The sequence below is a fragment of the Myxine glutinosa genome, chromosome 2 (assembly GCF_964187855.1).
Source record: "Myxine glutinosa chromosome 2, kmMyxGlut1.1, whole genome shotgun sequence".
Classification (NCBI taxonomy): Eukaryota; Metazoa; Chordata; class Myxini; order Myxiniformes; family Myxinidae; genus Myxine; species Myxine glutinosa.
In genome coordinates this window covers 26,933,464-26,956,237 of record NC_136262.1, presented here as the reverse complement: position 1 = coordinate 26,956,237, position 22,774 = coordinate 26,933,464, and the positions used below count along the sequence as shown (strand labels likewise).

Here is a 22,774-nt window from a genome sequence, read left to right as displayed (position 1 = left end):
ACACAAGAAGGGTGGAAAGGCAGGAGGTGGATGGCTGGAGGGAGAGGAAGGTCCAAGGGGGTCCTGCAGCACGATCGGCGCGTTTAGCAGCCGCCGTTCCTTCGCGGCCCTGCTCAAAACCGCCGTCCAGGCCCCAAGCGGCTGTTGGGGGTTGTTGCTGCTGTGGCCGCCGCTTGCTTTTCCAGGACTCGTCTGACTCGTCTGGTCCAAACCCTCAACTCAACAACACTCTTGCACGTCTCCCTGTCCAACCACTCTTTCTCTCTCTTGGTCCAACCACTCTTTCTCTTTCTTGGTCCAACCACTCTTTCTCTTTCTTGGTCCACTCACTCCTCACCACCGACTCCTCAACGCAACCAACGCAACCACTGACCTTCACCCCACGCTTCTTGCGCACGCGCCTTTATAGCGCCTCCAGCGATCAAGCCGCCGGCCTTCAGGACACGCCCATCGGTGTGCTCACCTCGGCCCTGGTTGGTCACGCGACCCTCTGGCTCCGCCCTTGATGACGACGGGCGGGCACGCCCCTCTTCCCCGACCCGAGCACATGTTCAATGGTGGTTTTGGAGGGGATGTAATTGGCAATCGAGGCTTGGCAATGACGAAAGGGGATGTGAAAGGAAATGGAGATTTTGGGGATGGGAATGAAAGGGGATCTATTCTCTTTCACTGGTGCAATGGAGTACTTCAATTAATGGGAGACACAGCCTTACCCTAAAACACAGAATAAGATATAACTATCGAACAGGGGTATTCTATTATTGGCTGACGCGTATGCTTGTGGACTAATTATGGGATGCCCTTTTACCTTTACACAGCTCCGGAGGCAGGGGGCGCAGAATAAACAATAATAATAATAATAAAGCACACAATCAAAAAAATATACAGTCCTCATATCCGCAACACTGCACCCTCCTCCTCTTAGGCACGACCCGGGCCTACAACTTTTTTTATTTAGTGTGACACGTAGGTGTAGTTCCCTCTACTTTTAACCTGACCCTGAGTGCGACAGTTTTAAAACATAAATAAATGTGTCCCGCTGCTCCATTGCACCCTGCCTAACAGACTTACGTCCACAGTTAACCGAATTGCGGAATGGTCTTCAAACTACACACTGACGGTGGGGAGCATTATTTACAATGACGCTATTTTTATTTACAAGACTAACCCAGAACCTGTGATTGTTCTTTCTGGGGGGGAGACAGTCTGCTCTGCATCAATGCACCATGAACGCACCCAAAAACGCACCAATACACACCCAAGCACCAATCGGTGCAGTCACCATTGTTCAAGAATAAAAAATAAATCAACAACCCCTAACCCTGCAGGTGATCTCTTGCTCTTCGGCTCCCTCTGCTGGTTATTATTATTGTCTTCCAGTTGTTGTCATTCTTTCATTTTCTTACTGGCGGCCTATTTGCAATAAAGTGTGCCCAACGTGTCCATTTTTATTTATTTTATTTATGGCCCACAGGGCCGACTACGTGTGGTTCACCTGTGGGGCATCGGTGCCCTGTGGCCAAGGTCCGCCAGCAAGATTTCGGGCCCTCATGGCCGGTTCCAGCAGAGGGGCCATGTCCCAACCCATGGGGTCCATAAGTGGTGCTCGGCCACAGACATGTGGTCCATAATGTGGTGCATCGATGCAGACAGCTGGTTCTGGGAATTCCGGGCGCACAATGGAGGACTCACGCACGCTCCCCTCGGCACCCAATGGCGCACAGGTCATGTGGGAGACAAAAGAGACAATTGAGCGAGGGGTAAGGTCACAAGGGTACACATCAATAAGGCAATGCAAGGTGAAATGCGTACGGAGGGCGAAGTGAGAAGGCTCGTCCCTACCGTACGTCACCCCCCTGTCACCTACACTACCCTTGCCCTTACCCCATATTTACAAAATCTACCCATTTACAAATTCGTCACTACTGTCACGTCTTCCCCATATTTCTCCTATACCAAATTCGTCTCCACAATCCCTCCTAACCAATCAAATTTGCCATTTCCAACTCTCATCATCAATCCTCATGAGGAGGAAGAGATGGAACATCAAGCACAATGTCACACCCACGTCATGATGCGTCTCACATTCCAAACATTTGCACAGTAAAAAATAATCAAAACATGGCATGGTGTGGAGTACCTGTCACCTCAGGTGAGTGGATGCAGATGGTGCGAGGAGACTTCATCCTAACTACTTTCTAAATGACATTAACACACTTTACACTACCCGGGGTCTTTCCCCGCCAATCCATTGGCCAACTTACACTATGGGTTCTAAAAACCAATTCCCATTGACCAAACTGTGGTGCTTCTCAATTTGGGGTCTCACTCCCCCGATTCATCTCCCGGTGCCCTTGCACAATTTCTGGGCTGTGATGTGTAGCTCTCCCAGCAGGTCTACCCACCTGCACACCTCCACCACTGTAGTTGCCACCCAAGCTTACCTAGCTCCTCACCCTAACCTAACTAACTGGGGAAAGCCCCTCCTGGCTCTGTCACCCCACTCGGTGCCCTCTGGCACTGGGCTACCCGGGTCCGTCCTCCGGATCCTCGGGCCCCATCCACAACAACTACCGGCTCCCAGAGCCCACCTGCGGCCTCACCTGGTCGACATCCTCACAGTGGTGGAGTGCCCAAACCAACTACACACACTAACAGGCTACACGCCCAGCCATTTCCACAACACTAATGCACCCATCCAAAGACCATTCTTTCACCCGCACCACAGATGCCAATATCCAACCACAATTTACCTATACCCTCTACCTAACACTTACACTACCCGCCCCGGGTATCCGTGATGGGGGTCCACTCTTCCCCCATTCACACCTTCGCACCATCCACTCCACTCCACAATTTCCACCATACTCACTCCACAACCATCCATTCCAATACTCCATACCATTTATTCCATACACCTGTTCTCCATTCACCTGTCGTTGCACACCTGTGCAATCATACCTGGTGCCATCTGCACCCTCCTCCTCTTCCTGGACCATTTGGTCAACACAACACGCAATCACCACTACTCCCTCATACACTGCTCCACACACCTGTTCAGTTGCACACCTGTGCAATCACACCTGTTCAATCCTCAAACACACGGCATCATCTCAGCTAACTACTCCCCTCTGAAACTTGCGCTTCCCAGTCGTCCCTTTAAACTATTGCGCTCCCACGTCATTATCAAACACCTAAACTACCTGCGTCCCCACTGCAGGTATCCTTGTCACTAACTAACCTTAACGTTACCTAATGTCATCTTCGCTAGATCCCTACACACAATATCCTAACCCACCCGGGCTAGTTTTCACTGCCATCAACCCCATAAGCTAGTGCTCCTTTGCCCCCCCCCACCCCCCCGTTGTGAGGGATGACAGAGTTGCCATCCCACCACATCGGGGAGGTCCCACTATCAATTTTGCTCGTCCAAATTCCAACCAATTCAAAAATTTTCCATTTACTGCCAATTCGACCCACTATTATAAATTTCGTATCAAATCACTATCACTATCACTATCACCATCATCACAGTCCACTATATCCTAGCCTCGGTGCGTCGTGACATCATTAAACTCGGTTCGTAAAGCCGAGCAATGAATTCGGGTGGTTTGGTCACCTGCAGGTTGAATCCGTCCGGCTTTCGGTTCAAGGGAGGTGGTTTGGTTGGGCCGAGGTTCCACGCACCATCTCGGCGCGGCACCTTGCGGTCCCGGGCCCGATGGCTCAATCTCCCCCGGTCGGAACCCCGTCCCCACGAGGGGGCACCGTTCCGCTTCCTCCCACTCGCCCTTGAACCGGACCGGTCGCCTCGCCCGACAAAGCCCGGACTCGACCGTGCGGGGCGGGGCCAAGCCCGAATCGGCAACGACGCTTCGAAGAGAAGTGACGCAGCATCGACCCGCGCCGGGCCTCGCACCCAACAAAGCACCCCACGCCCCGAGTGCTCGCATCGGCTATCCGTCGCCCTAACCGCTAACCCGGTTACCGTCGATGCTTCACTTGCATGGTCACACGCATACGCTACCCCTTTCACCCTCACAAAACCCGGCGTTCCAACGCCGTCCGTACATTCCACCAACGCACTCCCTGTTACAAACCACACCTCTCTCGCACACTCTTGCACACACTCGCCGCTCGCACACCTCGGTCCACACCTCTCCTCCGTTACGGCCTCCGTAACACTCACCATGGGCGTGCACTCTTGCATCCACCCACTAACGCGCTCGGATGGGCTCTCCCACTCTCGCGCTACTACCAACTCAGGTGTGCTTTCTCGCACACGTTCCACCACCACCTTACTCTCCGTGTCACACTCACCCTCGCACGTACACTCCGTATTGCTCTCACTCCCTGTGTCACACCCCGTACACACCGACGTGCATTCTCGCTCGCACTCGGTTTCACTCCCACACTTTATAACACACCCACTCGCCGACGCACACTTTTTCCTCACACGCGTGCCATTTTTACTCACACGGGACCCTTCACCAACGCCCGGATGCTTCCTCGATCCCAAGCGCGCGACAATTCTTTTGTCGCTAAACATCCTTTTACAAAATCTACCCGCACAACACACAGCACGTCTCACCTTCGGGGTTCTTCTTCCTCCCTGCACCAAAACCTGCAAACTTCCATTTGGATTAGCGAGTACATCATCATGATTTGAGCAGGGACTTTGTACATAATCCATTTCTCCCTGCAATTCCCGGGCTACCTCCGTCATCTCTTCAATTTTAATTCCCAGCACTGCTTTTTCTTTATTAACCTCGACGGCCGCTGGCTTTAATAAAACACCCTCCTCCACCTCAGCGGTCGCCGGCTTTTCCAAACCCCGGGTCGCGATTTCTAACCCGGTCATTGTACCCGTGCTTTTCTCCGCTTCGTTCAACCAGTGCTTCTCGACCCGCGTTACCTCGTCGTGCACCCCTGGGACCCTTTCACCCAACTCGCGGTCTCTGTCCCTCTGCTCCCTTTCCTCCCTATCGGCCCTCATTCCGTTTATTCTGTTTTCCATTTCTAGCATGAGGGCCTCCATTTGTAGCAAAAGGTTCGAATCCAACAATACTACGGTCACGGGCGCCGTCGCCGTAGCCATGTGCGAGGCGCCATTTTGTGCACCTGATACCCCCTCAACCACACCTTCTTTACTCTCCTCCACCATTTTCCCCACTTCTTCCCTCTGATCCTGGGTTACTCCTAACCCCTCCTCTAGCTCACCCACCGGCATTCGATCGCCTTGACCAGCCATGGCGCGATTTCAAAATTCGGGTTTTATTTCTTTAAAACACAATTTTGCAGCAGCTCGTAATTTTGAGCGCGTTAAGCGCGCTTCGGGTCCAATCCCACTTCCCGACACCAATTGTTACTGTACAAACACAATTGGTGTCCAAAATTTGGGCTAAATAAATTTAGTCCCAGGTTCGAATCCCAACTCCTGACAACCAATTGTTACTGTAATAACACAATTGGTGTTCCAAAATTTGGGCCTAACAAATTTAGTCCCAGGTCCGAATCCCAACTCCTGACAACCAATTTGTTACGGTCGCGTTTAGATGTTATATTGACCGAGCGAAGGCTCCGCGACCGAACAGTTGTTCCCCGACTCACCCGATTCACCCAGAACTTTGGCCGTATCGCACCGCAGCTGCCCAATCTGGAAAGGACTAAAACGACGAAATGCAAAGAGGAAAAGGAATAAGACGAGAAGACGTACAGAAGAGTAATGGGATTTATTATTTACACAAGCAAAAAGAAAGCAGTCACGTTTATTTACAACACATAAGACGCAGGTGACACAGTGCAAATACTAGCTTACCTACAGACTTAATTAATACCCAGGGACAAGACACACAGAACAAACTCACGTACACAAGAAGGGTGGAAAGGCAGGAGGTGGATGGCTGGAGGGAGAGGAAGGTTCAAGGGGGTCCTGCAGCACGATCGGCGCGTTTAGCAGCCGCCGTTCCTTCGCGGCCCTGCTCAAAACCGCCGTCCAGGCCCCAAGCGGCTGTTGGGGGTTGTTGCTGCTGTGGCCGCCGCTTGCTTTTCCAGGACTCGTCTGACTCGTCTGGTCCAAACCCTCAACTCAACAACACTCTTGCACGTCTCCCTGTCCAACCACTCTTTCTCTCTCTTGGTCCAACCACTCTTTCTCTTTCTTGGTCCAACCACTCTTTCTCTTTCTTGGTCCACTCACTCCTCACCACCGACTCCTCAACGCAACCAACGCAACCACTGACCTTCACCCCACGCTTCTTGCGCGCGCGCCTTTATAGCGCCTCCAGCGATCAAGCCGCCGGCCTTCAGGACACGCCCATCGGTGTGCTCACCTCGGCCCTGGTTGGTCACGCGACCCTCTGGCTCCGCCCTTGATGACGACGGGCGGGCACGCCCCTCTTCCCCGACCCGAACACATGTTCAATGGTGGTTTTGGAGGGGATGTAATTGGCAATCGAGGCTTGGCAATGACGAAAGGGGATGTGAAAGGAAATGGAGATTTTGGGGATGGGAATGAAAGGGGATCTATTCTCTTTCACTGGTGCAATGGAGTACTTCAATTAATGGGAGACACAGCCTTACCCTAAAACACAGAATAAGATATAACTATCGAACAGGGGTATTCTATTATTGGCTGACGTGTATGCTTGTGGACTAATTATGGGATGCCCTTTTACCTTTACACAGCTCCGGAGGCAGGGGGCGCAGAATAAACAATAATAATAATAATAAAGCACACAATCAAAAAAATATACAGTCCTCATATCCGCAACAATATATATATATATATATATATATATATATATTGTTACGGTTTTCCGCCGCCCTTCCTACCCTTACCAAGGGGGGATTAAGCCCCTTGTTCTTTCTGGGCCGCGTAACCGAGACTTGAAACGCCCCTTCCGGGCAAACGCAAGGTAGGGTTTCGGGACCAAGTCTCACACATACCTAAATACCTGCGCCGCCACGGAAGCGGGGAAGCAAGCCTCGCATGAGCCACGTGTAATTTGAGTACACCGAGCGAATTGCGTACCACGTGGTCCGTGCAGTTTTCCAATATTGGAACTCGATTTGAGCGGTTCTATTCGTACCACGCTTGGTCAATGATGGAAAACACAGGATGGTCGAATAAAGGAATAACAGGATTTTATTATTATTATTTACACAACTAGGGCATGCCCGTACTATATATATATCTAAAATTATATCCCCCCCCTCTATTTACATGGAATGGTTTGGTCCATGAAATGTTTTGGTCCATTCGCAACGCCAAAGCGAACGGCGAACGGCTTGCGAGTACAGTGACAATCCCCCCCCTCTATTTACATGAAATGGTTTGGTCCATTCGCAACGACCAAAGAACCCCCCCCTCTATTTACATGAAATGGTTTGGTCCATTCGCAACGCCAAAGCGAACGGCGAACGGCTAAATCGCCATAGCTCGGTAACTACTTGTCCGATTAATTTAAAACCTTGAAAAGGCACATCCTCGGGTCCCCAGCAATATACCTGGCAAGTTTCAAGTATATCGGACCCGTGGTTGTCGAGAAACAGCGGTCACAGACAAACATACAAACACACATACACACATACACACATACACACATACACACAGAGATTAATGGAATTATAGATAGATGTACAAGTCGGTAGAAAGCAGACACAGAGCAGAACTTAATCAGTCTTATATAAAAGCCCAGACACGGGCCCGGTCACACTCACAAAGTGGAATTGCCGGCAGGATGATGTTCACGCGCTGACTTGGTCGTCCAGGATCGGCTGCCCAGCGTGCTCTCCACGGTCCCAGCACGTCCCGCGAAGATGGCAAGCAGGTGGTGGAAAGGATCCTCGTAGCGCGTCTCTCGAACAAAAGGCAGCAGATGAGGCAGGAAGGTGGGAAGGAATGTACGCATCTCTCGGCGGCTTTCCACAGCGCGTCGAGTTACCAGCGCGCTATCACTCACATAACCCAATGCAATAGAGGCTCAGCCTCAAGCTCAACCGAGCGTCACTTTAATACAACAACATGCATTGTAAGGCCATTTTTCCTGCTAGAGCGGGGGTTAGCCTTGCGGTCCCCATGATAATCTTCTCCATTTTGCCCTATTTTCTTCATCTCTCCTTGTTAACCCCGTTGCCCGCATTTCTTCTTCCACCATCTTTAGCCAAGTCTTTCTCGGTCTTCCCCGTCCTCTACTTCCTTCTACATTCATTTCCATCACTCTTCTCAACAAGTCACTTTCATCCTTCCTCAGCACATGACCAAACCATCTCAACCTGTTCCTCTTCACAGCATCCACCACAGGCTCTATTCCCATCATCTTTCGCAATTCATCATTTGTCTTCCTCTCTCTCAACGATACTCCGCACATCCACCGAACCATTCGCATTTCCACCCTTTCCAGCCTTCGTTGCTGCTCTACATTCATGACCCATGTCTCGCTCCCATAAATCATAACACTTCTCACACATGCAGCATACACCTTTCCCTTCAGCTTCAACGACACTCCCCTCCTCATCAGCACGCCACTCAGTTCCCGAAACTTCTTCCATGCACATCTCACTCTAGCAACCGTTGCCGAGTCTGATCCACCTTCTCCATTCAGCATGCCTCCGAGGTAGCAAAATGTTTTCACACCTTCCAGCTTCACGCCATCTCCAAGATCCAACTTAACATTTCCTCCATCTGCAGGTCCCTCTGTGCACAACTTTCATTTGAATGTAGCTGCCACACTGGTTAATGACCCTCTCAGACCACTACATTTTTGATGAACCCACTCAGCACACATTGTACATTGAATGGAGTTCACTCCCACACCCTTCCTGCACACAGCACATGGCCACTTCCCAGTTCTTTCCACCTCACCACATGCTTTACCACTTGCCATCACCTTCGTCTTTCCTATATTCACCTTCAGACCTTTTGTCTCCATACATTCCTTCTACTTGTTCATCTTTTCCTTCAGTCCATCCATACTTTCCGCAATCAACACCAGATCATCTGCATACAACAACTCCTACGGTAAACCCTCCTTTACGTTCTGAGCCAGCACCTCCATCACAGCTACAAATAGTAGTGGACTTAGTACCGACCCCTGATGCACTCCCACCTTCACCTCAAACTCACCACTGTTCCCGCCCTTCGTCCTTACAGCTGTGCACGCTCTTTTGTACATTGCCATCACAACTCTGATTAACCATTCCTCCACTTCTAACTTCCTCAATGCCCATGTCAATACTTCGCGTGGAACCCTATCGAATGCTTTCTCCAGATCAACAAACCCAAGAAACAACTTCTTCCTCGTCTCCATGTACTTCTCCTGCAACTGCCTCACAATAAAGAGCGCGTCTGTCATTCCTCTTCCTGACATAAATCCAAACTGCATTTCGTCGATCTTCACCTTCTTCCTTATCCTCCTCTCCAACACCCTTTCCAATTCCTTCATTCCATGCTCCAATAACTTTATCGCTCGGTACGAGCCACACTCCAGAGGGTCACCTGTCCCCTTGTATAGAGGGACGAGGGTACTCAGTTCCCAATCCACTGGAATGCGACCTTCTTTCACCACCAGATTACAGATCTCTGCCATTGTCTTCACACCCCAACTTCCTGCTGCCTTCAACATATCTCCCACAACTCCCGTCGGCCCTCCCGCTTTTCTACTCTTCATTGCTTTTATCGCTTCCTCAACTTCCTTCTCGGTTATCTTCTCTGCCGGTCCTAAAACTGGGTTACCCTCGATGTTGCCATCCCATTCATTCTCTGTATTCAACAGCATTTCCATATATCTTTTCCATCTTCCTTTAATTCCATCTGGGTCCACAACGATTTGTCCCACTTCATCCTTCAAGCAACTCACCCCCATCACATCACACCTCTCTTTCGCTATCTGCTTTGCAATCCTGAATACCGCTCTCTGACCCTCTGCCGAATCCAAGCATTCTCCGAACATTTTCCTACATGCCTCCTGCGCCTTTGATGCCTCTTTATTTGCAGCCTTCTTGGCTGCCTTATAACTTTCATGCTCTGCTTTTTCTGCTCCCGTACCCTACGACTTCTGCCACTCCTTGAACTTCTCATCAATCCTCTTTCCAACTTCATCATCCCACCACCATGTTTCCGAGTGCCTCGGTGGTCCTTTTGTCCATCCACATACCTCACCAACGGCTCCCAACAGACTATCTTTCATTGACATCCAACCACGTTCAAGCTCATCCACATCATCTTCTACCCTACTCAGCCTCTCTTTTAATGCCTCCCTTACTGTCACCTCTTTCAACCTCCACACCTTCATTCTCGGTTGGTACTTCACCTGCCGAGCTCTCCTCGTACCTTTCACCCTTATGTCGCAGCCAACCAAGTGGTGCTGTGAAACAGCCTCCTCCCCTGGGATCACCTTTGTGTCCCGGAGGTGCCCCTATCCCGCCTACGCACCATCAGGTAGTCAACGGTTGTCGTCGACCCACCTGACGTGTATGTAACAAGCTTATTATCTCCTTTCTGGAACTGAGTATTACAAATCAACAAATCAGCTCCATCAGTAAACTCTAAAATCCTTTCACCTTCTCCATTTCTCACACCATATCCGTAACCCCCATGAACTCCCTCAAAACAGTCCATACTCCTTCCCACATGTCCATTTAGGTCTCCTCCAACCACAACAACTTCCTCATCTTTCACCTTTTCCATCAGCTTCTCTATCGCACACCAGAACTTGTCCTCTTCATCGCTCCGACCAACCTGCGGAGCATATCCCGAGATGACGTTCACCAAGAGCTTTCCAATCATCATTTTCACCATCATCAACCTATCACTCACTCTAGTCACACTCACCACACTGTCTACAAACTCCACAGAAAACAGGATACCAACACCATTCATGCCCTACGGGGGCACCCTTTCCTCACAAACTTGTATTTCTGTCCCTGCCTACCCTTCACCATTCTCACACCACTTCCCTTCCATCTCGTCTCTGGCACACAACATACGTCCACACTTCTTCTGATCAGTACTTCCACCACTTCTCCTGATCTCCCTGTCATTGTCCCTACATTCTATGTCCCAAACCTCAGAAACCGATCTCGAAAAATCGAGCTCGAAAATCTCGAAAAGCTCGAAAACTCGAAAAAGAAATCTCGAAAAAAAATCTCGAAAAAACCCCAAAATCGAGCGTCACTTTAATACGAGCGCTTATACTTGGTCCATGCGCGTCTTTCTCCGATCTCGTAACTCTCATCAATACGCGCCTCTCCAATAGCTCTTAACTCACCGAACTCGCCGCACTCAACTGCTCACCCCGAACTGCCGGTGGTGGGGGCTTTGCGCAATGGGTTATATGGACACGCCCTGAGCCCTCTCGAACGTTCCAACCACGCCCTGTGATGCATTGCCGCAGCCACTCCCCTTGAGCCCTGATTGGCGGCTTGCGCTTACCGTCGACTTCTTCGCCGCCCTCATTCGGTCCCGACTCGACCCGCCAGGCCCGCCTCGTCTCAATTCGCGCCAAAAAGCCAAAGGCAGCACAAAGAGGCGTAAGGCGGCATAAGGCAATGGAAGATCTACTCATTATTCTACTCAACGCAAGACTAACACAGGAAAAGGACTATTCTCACACATATGTTACGGATTCGGCCCTAATTATTGTTGGTATTATTATTGTTGTTGGTTCTCAGTAAGGGTTATTGTGGTTAAAAGGTTTAAAAGCGCTCCTGGTAAAATGTGGCCGGAAATCCGGATCGTGAGCCGGAAGAGAAAGGGAGCGAGGAGGAAGAGGCGTGGAAAAGAAGGAAAAAGACGATCTTGGTTGAAGCTCCGTACCGAGTGGTCGAGCGGGCAGTGCGAGTGAACTTTGAGTCCTTGAAAGGAAGTTCGTGCGATAGGTGACATCGCCGGAGTGCTGTGGAGCCTGTGTTGTCAGGTATCTGCATTGAGGGTCCGGAGTGTCCTTGCCTGGAAGCCCGGCTCGAGTGAAAGCCGTCCGCCATTTCGCCACGTGCGCTACCTTCAGTGAAAAGGTTTTTGTCCCGTCGGCCGGGCATTATTCCCCGGTGGGTTGCCGGGGACGGCTGTGCAAGAAAGTGGCTTTTGAGGATTGTAAGGAGACTCGCTGATTGAACCACAAACGTGTACGTCGGAGCGCGTCTTTGGGAGGTTTCCCATTCCACCGCTATTGTGCTGGGTGTTGGACCACGTGACCTATGGGTTGCTTCGATCGTCCACGCCTCAATTGATTGTGATCGGACATTGATCCAACGATCGCTGGAGTGAATCGACTTCGCCTTGGAGGGGTACAGAGACACTGGGGGAGTACTGTGAGTTTGGGTAAAAGGACTAGATAAGGTGGTACCATCTTAAAATAGTGATTGTAGTGCGAATTGCTATTATTATTTGTGTCGTGATTCCGGTGTGATTTATAATATATTACTGTTTGTTCATAACCCTTGGTGTGGTTTCATTATTGATTTGATTGATTTCAACCAAGGATAACATATCTTTCTGCCGGGGACCCTCTCGGGGTTCGGAGGTTTACCGAGACCAGGGGATAGGGGAGGACCCCGTAACACATACTATGAAATAACTGAACTATCGCGAGGCTACGTGTTGTTTGTGTGACTAAACTATGAGGGGGAAATTTAACCTTTATTGTACAAAACTCAAAACCGCAACAATATATACACTCTCCGCTCTCCGTGTCAGGATTGCTGTCAAAAATTCCCCACTGTTTTTTTGACAGTAGATTTCCCCACTGTCAAAAAAATACGCGACAGTCCAAAGGTCAATGTGTGGTGTGGCCTTCTCCATGACCGCTTGGTGGATCCGTTCTTGGCGGAGGATACAGTGACCTTGACAATTTACATGAACATGTTGGAAGGATTCGCCTTCCCACAGATTGAAGATCTGCAACCCGGTATCATTTTTCCACAGGATGAAAAATTTCCTGAATGAAAAATTTCCAGGACGCTGGATTGGTCGAGATGGATCAACCACTTGGTTGATCAAGCGTCGCCATCACTAAACATAACTCGCCTCAATTTTATTTCCATGGCGGGTTTGTCAATGATGTTGTCTCCAACAACCTGCAAGATCTTCGTTCTCGGATCACAGCTGCATGCGCATTGGTGGGCACAAACATGCTGAGCTGAACATTGCAAGAACTCATGTACCACCGTGATGTCCTGCTCATGACAAACGGAGCTCACATTGAAGTGTATTGATGGTGTGCGCAAAATCGATGCCGCATGCTGGAGAATGTTATTTATTTATTTATTTGGCATTGGAGTGGTGTACTTTGAATGTATCTGTTTTTATATTTTTCATAACAATGTGTCATGCAATGATCAATACTGATTTGACAATTATTTGTTTTATTTCCAGTCTCTGAAATTACGAAGTCAGCATTTCTAATAGTCCCAATCTGCTGACCATTCTTAAGCTCCTTTATCAGGTGTACTATCCAACATGTTTGCTTTGTGAACCTCTGTGTATCATTTCAGCATTTTCTTTTTCATCCAAGTCTGTGAAAAATGAAATCGCTCACATTGAATCTTTATCCTTATAGCCGACTTGTTATCAGAACGGTTGAGTCAAAAGGTCATTGAGAGATGGAAAGTGAGAAAACTTTTTCCTATTCCTTGGCCTCTAGATGTTATATTCTCCTTCAACCCCACGACCCGGTATCAGAGGATTAAAGGCTTTGGTGGAGCCGTGACGGACTCTGTCGCCATCAACATCAAAAGTCTGTCGCCTTCTGCTCAGAAGAACCTTTTGCGAGCATACTTTGCTCCTGAAGGTACGTCTTGCATGTCCAGATTTTGGTGGCATTAGGTAGGCCTGATTTGTTCATTTATTTATTTAGATGGCAATTATAAGTGGAACAGATGGCATGTGTATATCAGGGATGATATACATGATGTATACAAGGATGGATACAGATGTAGAGGAATAGAGAAAGGAAATGAGGGTAGGAAGGGGCATGCATGAAACATGAGGAAGTTGGTTGTGGGTCAGACATTCTGCCATTTTTGCATATATTATAGGTACTAGGACGTGCCCGTACGTGGGTGCCCGTTCCTTGCCAAAAAAAAAAAAAAAAAAAATTTGTGTAGGGGTGTGTGTGTGTAAACATCCTAGGGCGTGCCCGTACGTGGGTGCAAAAAAACATGCGTGCAAACAACAACAACAAAAAAAAACTTTGAAACCACGTGGCAGTAACGACCACAGAACCCCCCCCCCCCTCTATTTACATGAATGGTTTGGTCCATTCGCAACGACCACAGAACCCCCCCCCCTCTATTTACATGCAATGGTTTGGTCCAAAGCGAACGGCTTGCGGTGTTTGGTAAAGAAATCGCCATAGCTCGGTAACTACTTGTCCGATTAATTTCAAACCTTGAAAAGGCACATCCTCGGGTCCCCAGCAATATACCTGGCAAGTTTCAAGTATATCGGACCCGTGGTTGTCGAGAAACAGCGGTCACAGACAAACATACATACAAACATACAAACATACAAACATACACACAGAGATTACTGGAATTATAGATAGATATAGAGGTTGGCAGGATAGCCTGGAGGTATGCACACTCTCCAATGAGCTGTCTAACTTGGGTTAGAATCTCGACTCGGCTATGAACCCTCATCATGGTGTTTCACATGGAGGGTGCACCAATGTGTGTGCCATCTCTCGGATGGACGTTAAGCCGGTCGTCCCATCTACGGGAATTTGGTAGATGCCAAAGATCTCACGGTGTCCTCTGCAAAGAGTTGGCGAGTTATCGCTGGCACCGTGAACAAATTACAAATACCTGCCCTTACTACCACTGTGAAGGCAACGGCACACCACCTAGTGTAATTCTTGTTGAAGCTGCTTCAGAAGCACTGAGTCTGCTTTCAGGAAGAGTACCAGACTTTGATTTTAGAGAGATATATGTAACCTCTGAGTGGTCAATTTTGTCGAACGTTATGGTAAAATATGCTTTCATAATTACCCTCTTTGCATAATTCAGAGGAGCACAAATTATTTGGAACAAAACTCGTGTTGCTTCTGAAAGTTTATCTTGTGAGTCAATTCTCAATCTGTACCCAGGGATCGAGTACAACATCATCCGAGTGCCCATAGCTAGCAGTGACTTTTCTACTCGAGCCTACACGTACGATGATGTCCCTGGCGACCTGCAGCTGAAGCATTTCAGTCTGGCAATGGAGGACGTGAAATATAAGGTGAGGTGCACCATCATTTGGTATTTTAGAAAGACCGTTGCAGCTTACGATGTACTATGACCCCCAAAGGGCAGTGTGGAAAAATTACATCACCATTGGGTGTTGATTTTGGATCTTCCTCAGCAACACACGATGTCAAGTGAAATCTTGTGTTGTATAAACCAAGTCAGGCTCTATGAATACAACAAACAACAACATGCATTTTAAGGCCATTTTCCCTGCTAGAGCGGGGGTTAGCCTTGCGGTCCCCATGACAATCTTCTCCATTTTGCCCTATTTTCTGCATCTCTCCTTGTTAACCCCCTTGCCCGCATTTCTTCTTCCACCATATTCAGCCAAGTCTTTCTCGGTCTTCCCCGTCCTCTACTTCCTTCTACATTCATTTCCATCACTCTTCTCAACCAGTTACTTTCATCTTTCCTCAACACATGACCAAACCATCTCAACCTGTTCCTCTTCACAGCATCAATCACAGGCTCTATTCCCATCATCTTTCACAATTCATCATTTGTCTTCCTCTCTCTCAACGATACTCCGCACATCGACCGAACCATTCGCATTTCCACCCTTTCCAGCCTTCGTTGCTGCTCTACGTTCATTATCCATGTCTCGCTCCCATAAATCATAGCACTTCTCACACATGCAGCATACACCTTTCCCTTCAGCTTCAACGACACTCCCCTCCTCATCAGCACGACACTCAGTTCCCGAAACTTCTTCCATGCACATTTCACTCCAGCAACCGTTGCCGAGTCTGATCTACCTTCTCCATCCAGCATGTCTCCGAGGTAGCAAAATGTTTTCACACCTTCCAGCTTCACGCTGTCTCCAAGATCCAACTCAACATTTCCTCCATCTGCAGCTCCCTCTGTGCACACCTTACATATGAATGTAGCTGCCACACTGGTTAATGACCCTCTCAGACCACTACATTTTCTTCCATGCACTTCTTCTTCTTCCGAAACTTATTCTTCCATTCCATGCTCGATGTATAAACTTGGGAATTGTTGTGGCCTTATACAAAAAAAGATATTCACTTAACAGAGCTGTTAGAAAGCATGCTTCAGAATCGCCAGTTCTATGTTGAACTAGGTGGGAAGCGCAGCAGGTGGCGTATTCAGAAGAATGGTCTTCCTCAGGGAAGCGTGCTTGCACCGTTGCTGTACAACATCTACACAAATGACCAACCTATAGACGGTGTTACACGCCGCTTTATACATGCTGATGACTTATGTGTCATTGCCCAAAGACTGATTTTAACACCGTGGAGAAAACGCTGTCTGAGGCCTTGGAAGGACTAATATCCTACGATGAAGAAAACCACCTTCGCACAAACCCAACAAAGATGCAAGTTTGTGCGTTCCACCTCAGAAACCGTGAAGCCAAACGCCAGCTTAAAGTAACTTGGTGTGGAGCAGCACTGAGGCATTGCGAGCCCCCCAACTATTTAGGAGTCACTCTTGACCGATGCCTTACCTGGAACAACCACATCGAGAAGACAAAGGCAAAAGTGAGCGCATGAAACAACATCGTCAATAAGCTCACGAACTCAAGATGGGGAGCAAGCTGGGACACATTGAGAACCGGTGCACCTGCTCTTTGCTGTACCACTGCTGAATACACCTGCCCTGTATGGGAAAGGTCTACTCATGCTAAGAACATGGATGCCGTTCTGAATGCAAGCTGCCGATGTATCACAGGTTGTTTAAAACCAACAAACACCAACAGCCTACCTTGGTGGGTATAGCTCCCCCTGATATAAGAAGAACGGTAGCCAGCAAGAAAGAGCGACTCTATCAAACATCAGATGAGAAGCACTCTCTGCATGGTCAAACATCTACACTCAGCTGCCTAAAGTCAAGGAAGAGCTTCATGAACAGTGTCGTTTCATTACAATCAACCCCATCTGAAGCCTGCATCGCTTTGTGGAAAGACAGGCTTGCCAGACTCGAACAACCCCCAGCGATGAAAATTCTACCTGCTGAAAGCCTTCACCCAGGAGCTAATTGCAACTGGATAACATGAAAGTGCCTTAACAGACTTAGGGCTGGTGTAGGTCGTTCAAAGGTGTCACTAAACAAATGGGGATATACAACCAGCCAGACAACTTGCGAATGTGGAACTGAGCCACAGACCATGCAACATCTCATGCAATGCCCATCGCTAGAGGAGCCCTGCACTGTTACAGATCTTGCCGAATTCAACAACAAGGCGCAAAGATGTGTCCAGTTTTGGCTGGGCCATGTATAGACTGTCCGTGGACACGATAAGAATAAGAATACAAAACACATACTAAGTATTGCCTCACATAGTATACAAAAAAAAGACTGACAGAGGAATATTAGAAAGTTAGTTGATCAAAAATATTTTACGATTTTCCTTCCTGTTTCTGATTCATATTGGGAAATATTTCCAAAAGCCGTCTTCGTTGGTATGCAGCGCGTGGTGGCGGGTTATTGTCAGTTCTCCTAGGGCCAAGAACACACCACTGATTTAGTGCTCTGTGTAGGTCAGGGCAGGAATTTGTAGTTTGTTCAGGGTGCCGGCGATAACGCGCGTACTCTTCACAAAGGACACTGTGGAATCTTTAACGGCCACCAACTAATGCCGGCAGATGGGAAACCCAGTTTGATGTCCATCCGTGGGACGGCACACACATTGATGAATCGCCCTGCCTGTGAAACACTGCCAAGAGTTTATAGCTGGGTCGGGATTCAAACCCAGGCTCTTAGACAGCTTAGACAGGCGTGAGTGAGCGCCATAAATATGCTGGCCACATGTGCACTTGCAGCTTTTAACTAAAGTGTTGTATGGTAAAGTATTGTGAAGATCACAACTGTTGGCACAACGCATTTGACATTAGCAGCCTCTTCCGCCGTACGGAAATCTAAAGCAAAATATTTTGCGGTACAGAAATCCTCGATTTCTGGAGGACGGCAATCTCGCAGAACCATCACCACCCCCACAGCAGCTGTCAGTCCAGCCAATCAGCTCAAAGCTAAGAGTGTTACACTATTGTACCACAAAATGGACCTGAATGCCCATCATTCCTTGAGGATTCACATTTTATTGTGAGATGACACATTGAGAACAGCGTCTGGGAATAGTTTTGACTTGTGTTTCAGCAGAGTTCTCATTTTGTGGTTTGGCTGGATGTCGTCGAGCTTTTCAAGTTTCTTTGAGCATGCTTTTTGAGGATGCTTTTGAAATAACATGATGAACCGGAAATTTCCACAACAGAGTCACTTTGTTGTCAAAGTTATTGGACAAGCCAACTTTGATTGTGAGGCTTTTGTGCATACCAACCATTAATTACTTTTTCACTTCAGGGCATATGACATATACTGTATTTATATATTATTACGTTTGTCGGGGTAGGGATGAAATACCATAGAGGAGGTAGAACCGTATAGATTAGCATGGACCGTGAACACATAGGAGACATCTCGATGTATTTAAGCAGGAAAAACTGAGCTTAATAGTGTTTGCATGTCACCACACGGAGGGTGCTTTTGTGTTAGTTAAATAGGGCTTAAGGATAATTCCCATTATGTAATTGCCTCCTGTGATTTTCCCCTATGTGTTTTTACAACTACCAGGCCGCCGTGCAAAACTCCGTAACCAACAACAACAATCGTCCATTAACCAACCATAACTGACACCATTCCCAAGCAGAGCCGAACATTCTCGTGATGGACAATTAACCCCACGAACCAATCGAGCAAGAAAAAAGGCCACGCCCCAAAGTTCGTCATTGGTCAAGAGGATGTGGGGCGTTTCAAGAGAGCTCGGCGATTTATTGGCGTGACGTCAGTGTGACGTCAGAGCGAAGGTTCGAGCTAAGGAGAAGAAGAATCTGTCTCTCTCTGGGGCTCTCGTTCTGGCTTTGGGATCGGGCGGACGCTTTTGTCTCAGGTGGTTCGTGTGGAGGTTTTGAGGAGAGCTTTCGGAGCTCGTGTGAACTTTTGCAAAGTCAGAGGTGGGGGGGGGGGGGGGTGTTGTTGGCTGTGGTGTTTTTCAGACGAGTTGGACGCCACGTCTCGCTTGGCGGCGGGAACAAAGAAGGCCGTTTGACTTCTTGCCCATGCCTGGGCGTTTTTGATGCGGGGTTTCGGCGCCATTGGTGGGGCGCTTCCCGCGTCAGCGGCGCCGGGCCACCTCATACTGCCGACGTCTTTCAACAACCTCGGGGAGCAAGCTGAGTGTCGGCCGATATATAAAAGACCATTGTTTTATTTTCACTATCTTTCCACCTGTCTGTTTTTGTGTCTGCTGGAGGGTCCCTCACAGTGGGAATTGTAGTTTTACCTCACCTTTCATTTTTACCTCATTGATTTACTTCATTAAAATTTATTATTGTTGCATGTCATTTGTTGTGTCTTGTTTGTATTGTGTTGGGTTTTGGATTAAACCCCATGTGGTTTCATCTGAGGTAAGCACCCTGGTTTCCTTCGCCTGTGCACGACGGACTGACCGCAAATTTTCGGCTTATTAGCCTCGGAATTAAAGCATCGTTACGGCTATCCGTCACCCTGCGGTGTTAACTACAGGGCTGACATGACAATATGTATGTGTATGTGTATGTATATGTGTATACAATATATGTATATTGTTGTTAAAATGACCGAGGGGCTAAATTGCATAGGATAAGTTGGTTATATCTGATATTAAATGTATTAGCATAAGTGTGAAATACTTTAATTGTGATCGATATGTGCGTCACTTTATGTCTAGAAAGATGTCGTCTACCTGCCCTCAATGTTTGTATCTAAAACCATCATCCCTAAATCGCCCATTTTTAATGTGTTTTATTTTTGTAATCTGTCTGGTTTTGGCCTTTTAAGCGACCTGGTGACATAACAGGCAGGAGCTTATGTGGGAAATGTCGACGAGCGACACCACCCTTCTTGAGCGTCTGTGACAAGTTGAGGGGGAGGGAGGGGAGGTGGCACCTCAATCCATCAAACTGGGCCCCGGTCGAGAGGGGGGAGTGGCTCGGTGCATCAAGGCGGATCGTGTATGCGAACTCTATAAAAGTGGGCACAACCTGTGCGGGGGAGGGACAAGCCGGTGACCTTGCTTTGGGGAGCTACGTCGAACTACTGTGGTACCTTTCACCTGAAACTTTGTCCCTCTTGTGCTGCACTCAGCTGCACAATACAATCGCAGCCATGCCCACTCTCTCTCATTCTCTGGCCAGATCGACTGCAGCAAGGCCATGGGCTCGGTTCCTGCTTGTGCCTCCTTAAGGTCCTGTGGTGTCCTGCCGGGCATCGCTGTGGTATTTTCCATCTTGTCTGACTCTGACTTGTCTATCTCTCATGGAATGGCATTGTCCCATTAAGGATTAGATAATTAAGGATCTGCCGTTCGTTCATTGTTTTGTCGGCACGTTTATGGTAAGGGATAATTGGTATTCATTATTTATTGCCTCCGCCATCTAAGGTGGATGGAGATTGTTTTCACATCCTCTATCTGGCTGTCTGTTTGTCTGTCTGTGACCAGGATATCTCAAAAAGCTATGGATGGACTTGAAAGAAATTTGATGGACAGGTTGAGTGTGTGACAGGGACAAATTGATTCGATTTTGGGTAGGATCCGGATGCTGATCCGGCACATCAGTAGGATACAAAACATAAACTGTTCAGCCTGGCGGAGGTATGCGCTCTACCGAGTGCCGTTCTAGTTGGGAATGGATTGGCGTGCTCTCTCTGAGCTCGGTGTGAAAGCCCGGAGTAGTAGAAGGAAAGGAAATTTTGGAGAGGGACAAATCCCCCTCAAGTCTGACAGAAAGATAGGGGAAAGACAGGCCAATGATTGTAGTGGACCCCAAGAACATTAGTGTAAAGGTGGGGACACCAGGACTGTTATGGAGGGGCTTCATGGGAACCCCGGGGAGAGTATAAATGTCCTTGAGTGGCCCAGTCAGAACCCCGACCTAATTCCAATTGAAAATCTGTGGCATTATTTGAAGATTGCTGTCCATCAACACTCCCCACACAACTTGACTGAGCTTGAACAGTTTTGTACAGAAGAATGGGCAAACAAGTACAGATACATTCAATGTACACCGCCCCATGCCAAATAAATACATAACATCCTCCAGCCATCGGCGCCCAGCAATACCGCCATGCAGCACATGGAGACAGTATTGATTGATTAATTGCATAATTAAAATCAATAAATAATAATCGTACAATAATTTCTTAATCAATTGGCTAACAGCATACCTCAACCACCAGTATTTCATCCAAATCTGTAACTTTTTGAAAATTAATCAAAGAAGTCATTAATTGAAAAAAAATAAATAATTAATTGATTAATCAATAAATAAATCGATTAATTGATTCATCAGTATTTTTTTTTTTTTTTTTTTTTTTTTTTTTTGTATACAAGATCGAGGCTCGTGAAAGAGCGAACATTAATTACACAGAAAGACAAACCGACACATAAAACATATAACATAGGGAGCGGTAGACAAGATGGGGAGAGAGGGGGAAGGACACAAACACAACATTTGAGAGCAGGGACCGAGAGACATGGAGACATCGAGAGATCTGAGAGAGGGCGAGGGCTTTGGGGGAGGGGGGGGGGGAAGGGGGCAGTGGGAGAGGTATAAAACATATGGACACTGCCAGGACTTCCAGGAAAGAAGTTGGAATTTCAAACAAGGTGGATCTGGGGTGAATTAGCGGGGGTAGAAAAGATCAAGGTTTTGGATGGGGGAAGATAAGAGATGGTGGTGAACAGCTGTTTTAAAGACCTGGAGGGAGGAGTGGGATTGAAGGGAGTGAGGGAGTTTGTTCCAGAGGCGGGAGAAAAGAGGAATGAAAGAGTGAAGGTGAGCGGAGAGCCGAGATTTCGGCAGTTTAACCATCAGAGGGTTGCTGGCAGATCTTCTGCGACCTGTAGGAATATTTGGGGGACAGAGCACAGAGAGAGCTGGGGGTGCAAGGCCGGAGAGGAGTCGGTAGAAGACAGAAAGACCACCTACCTGCCTGCGGTGAGTGAGTGAAAGGCCCTCAGAGATAGCTTCATCGCGGGAGATTCCAATAATTCTGAAAGCTTTGGTTTCAACAGCGTGAAGCCGAGCTAGGTGTGAGGCAGGAGCACCGGCCCATAGGGGAGAACAGTATTCCATTGAGCTGCGGATGAAAGCCTTGTATGTGGTGAGGAGCTCAGGTGTGCCGAGGAAGGACTTCGCACGACGGAGGATGCCCAGTCGGCGACTGGCTTTGGAGGCCAGCTTGGAAATGTGGTTTTCCCAAGAAAGATCATGGCAGATAGTGAGACCCAAAATCTTGAGCGACAGAACTTCTTGGAGAGGATTGTTGAGAAAGTAGATGGGAGGGTTGTCCAGTCGATCTTTTCGGAGAGACATAGTAAGAGTGTGAGATTTGTCAGGATTGAAAGACATGTTCCACTTGTTTGACCAGTCTGTGATTTTGTCCAGGTCTTCAGAGAGTGAGGAGGCAGCAGACTGCCGATCTGAGGGAAGAGGAATGGAGCGGCAGAGAGTGGAGTCATCAGCAAAGAGATAGAGAGGATTTTCGA

At 48.2% G+C, this 22,774-nt stretch overlaps 1 protein-coding gene across 2 annotated transcripts in view; it reads left to right on the top strand.

Annotated features, from left to right (window-relative positions):
• Positions 1-22,774, top strand: part of GBA1 (glucosylceramidase beta 1) — a 95,154-nt gene that overhangs the window by 22,699 nt on the left and 49,681 nt on the right. For both annotated transcript variants that reach the window (XM_068108610.2, XM_068108609.2), the window contains exons 3-4: positions 13,644-13,790; positions 15,087-15,220. In XM_068108610.2, the coding sequence (XP_067964711.2) occupies positions 13,644-13,790; positions 15,087-15,220 (281 nt within the window). The remainder of the gene's footprint in view (positions 1-13,643; positions 13,791-15,086; positions 15,221-22,774) is intronic.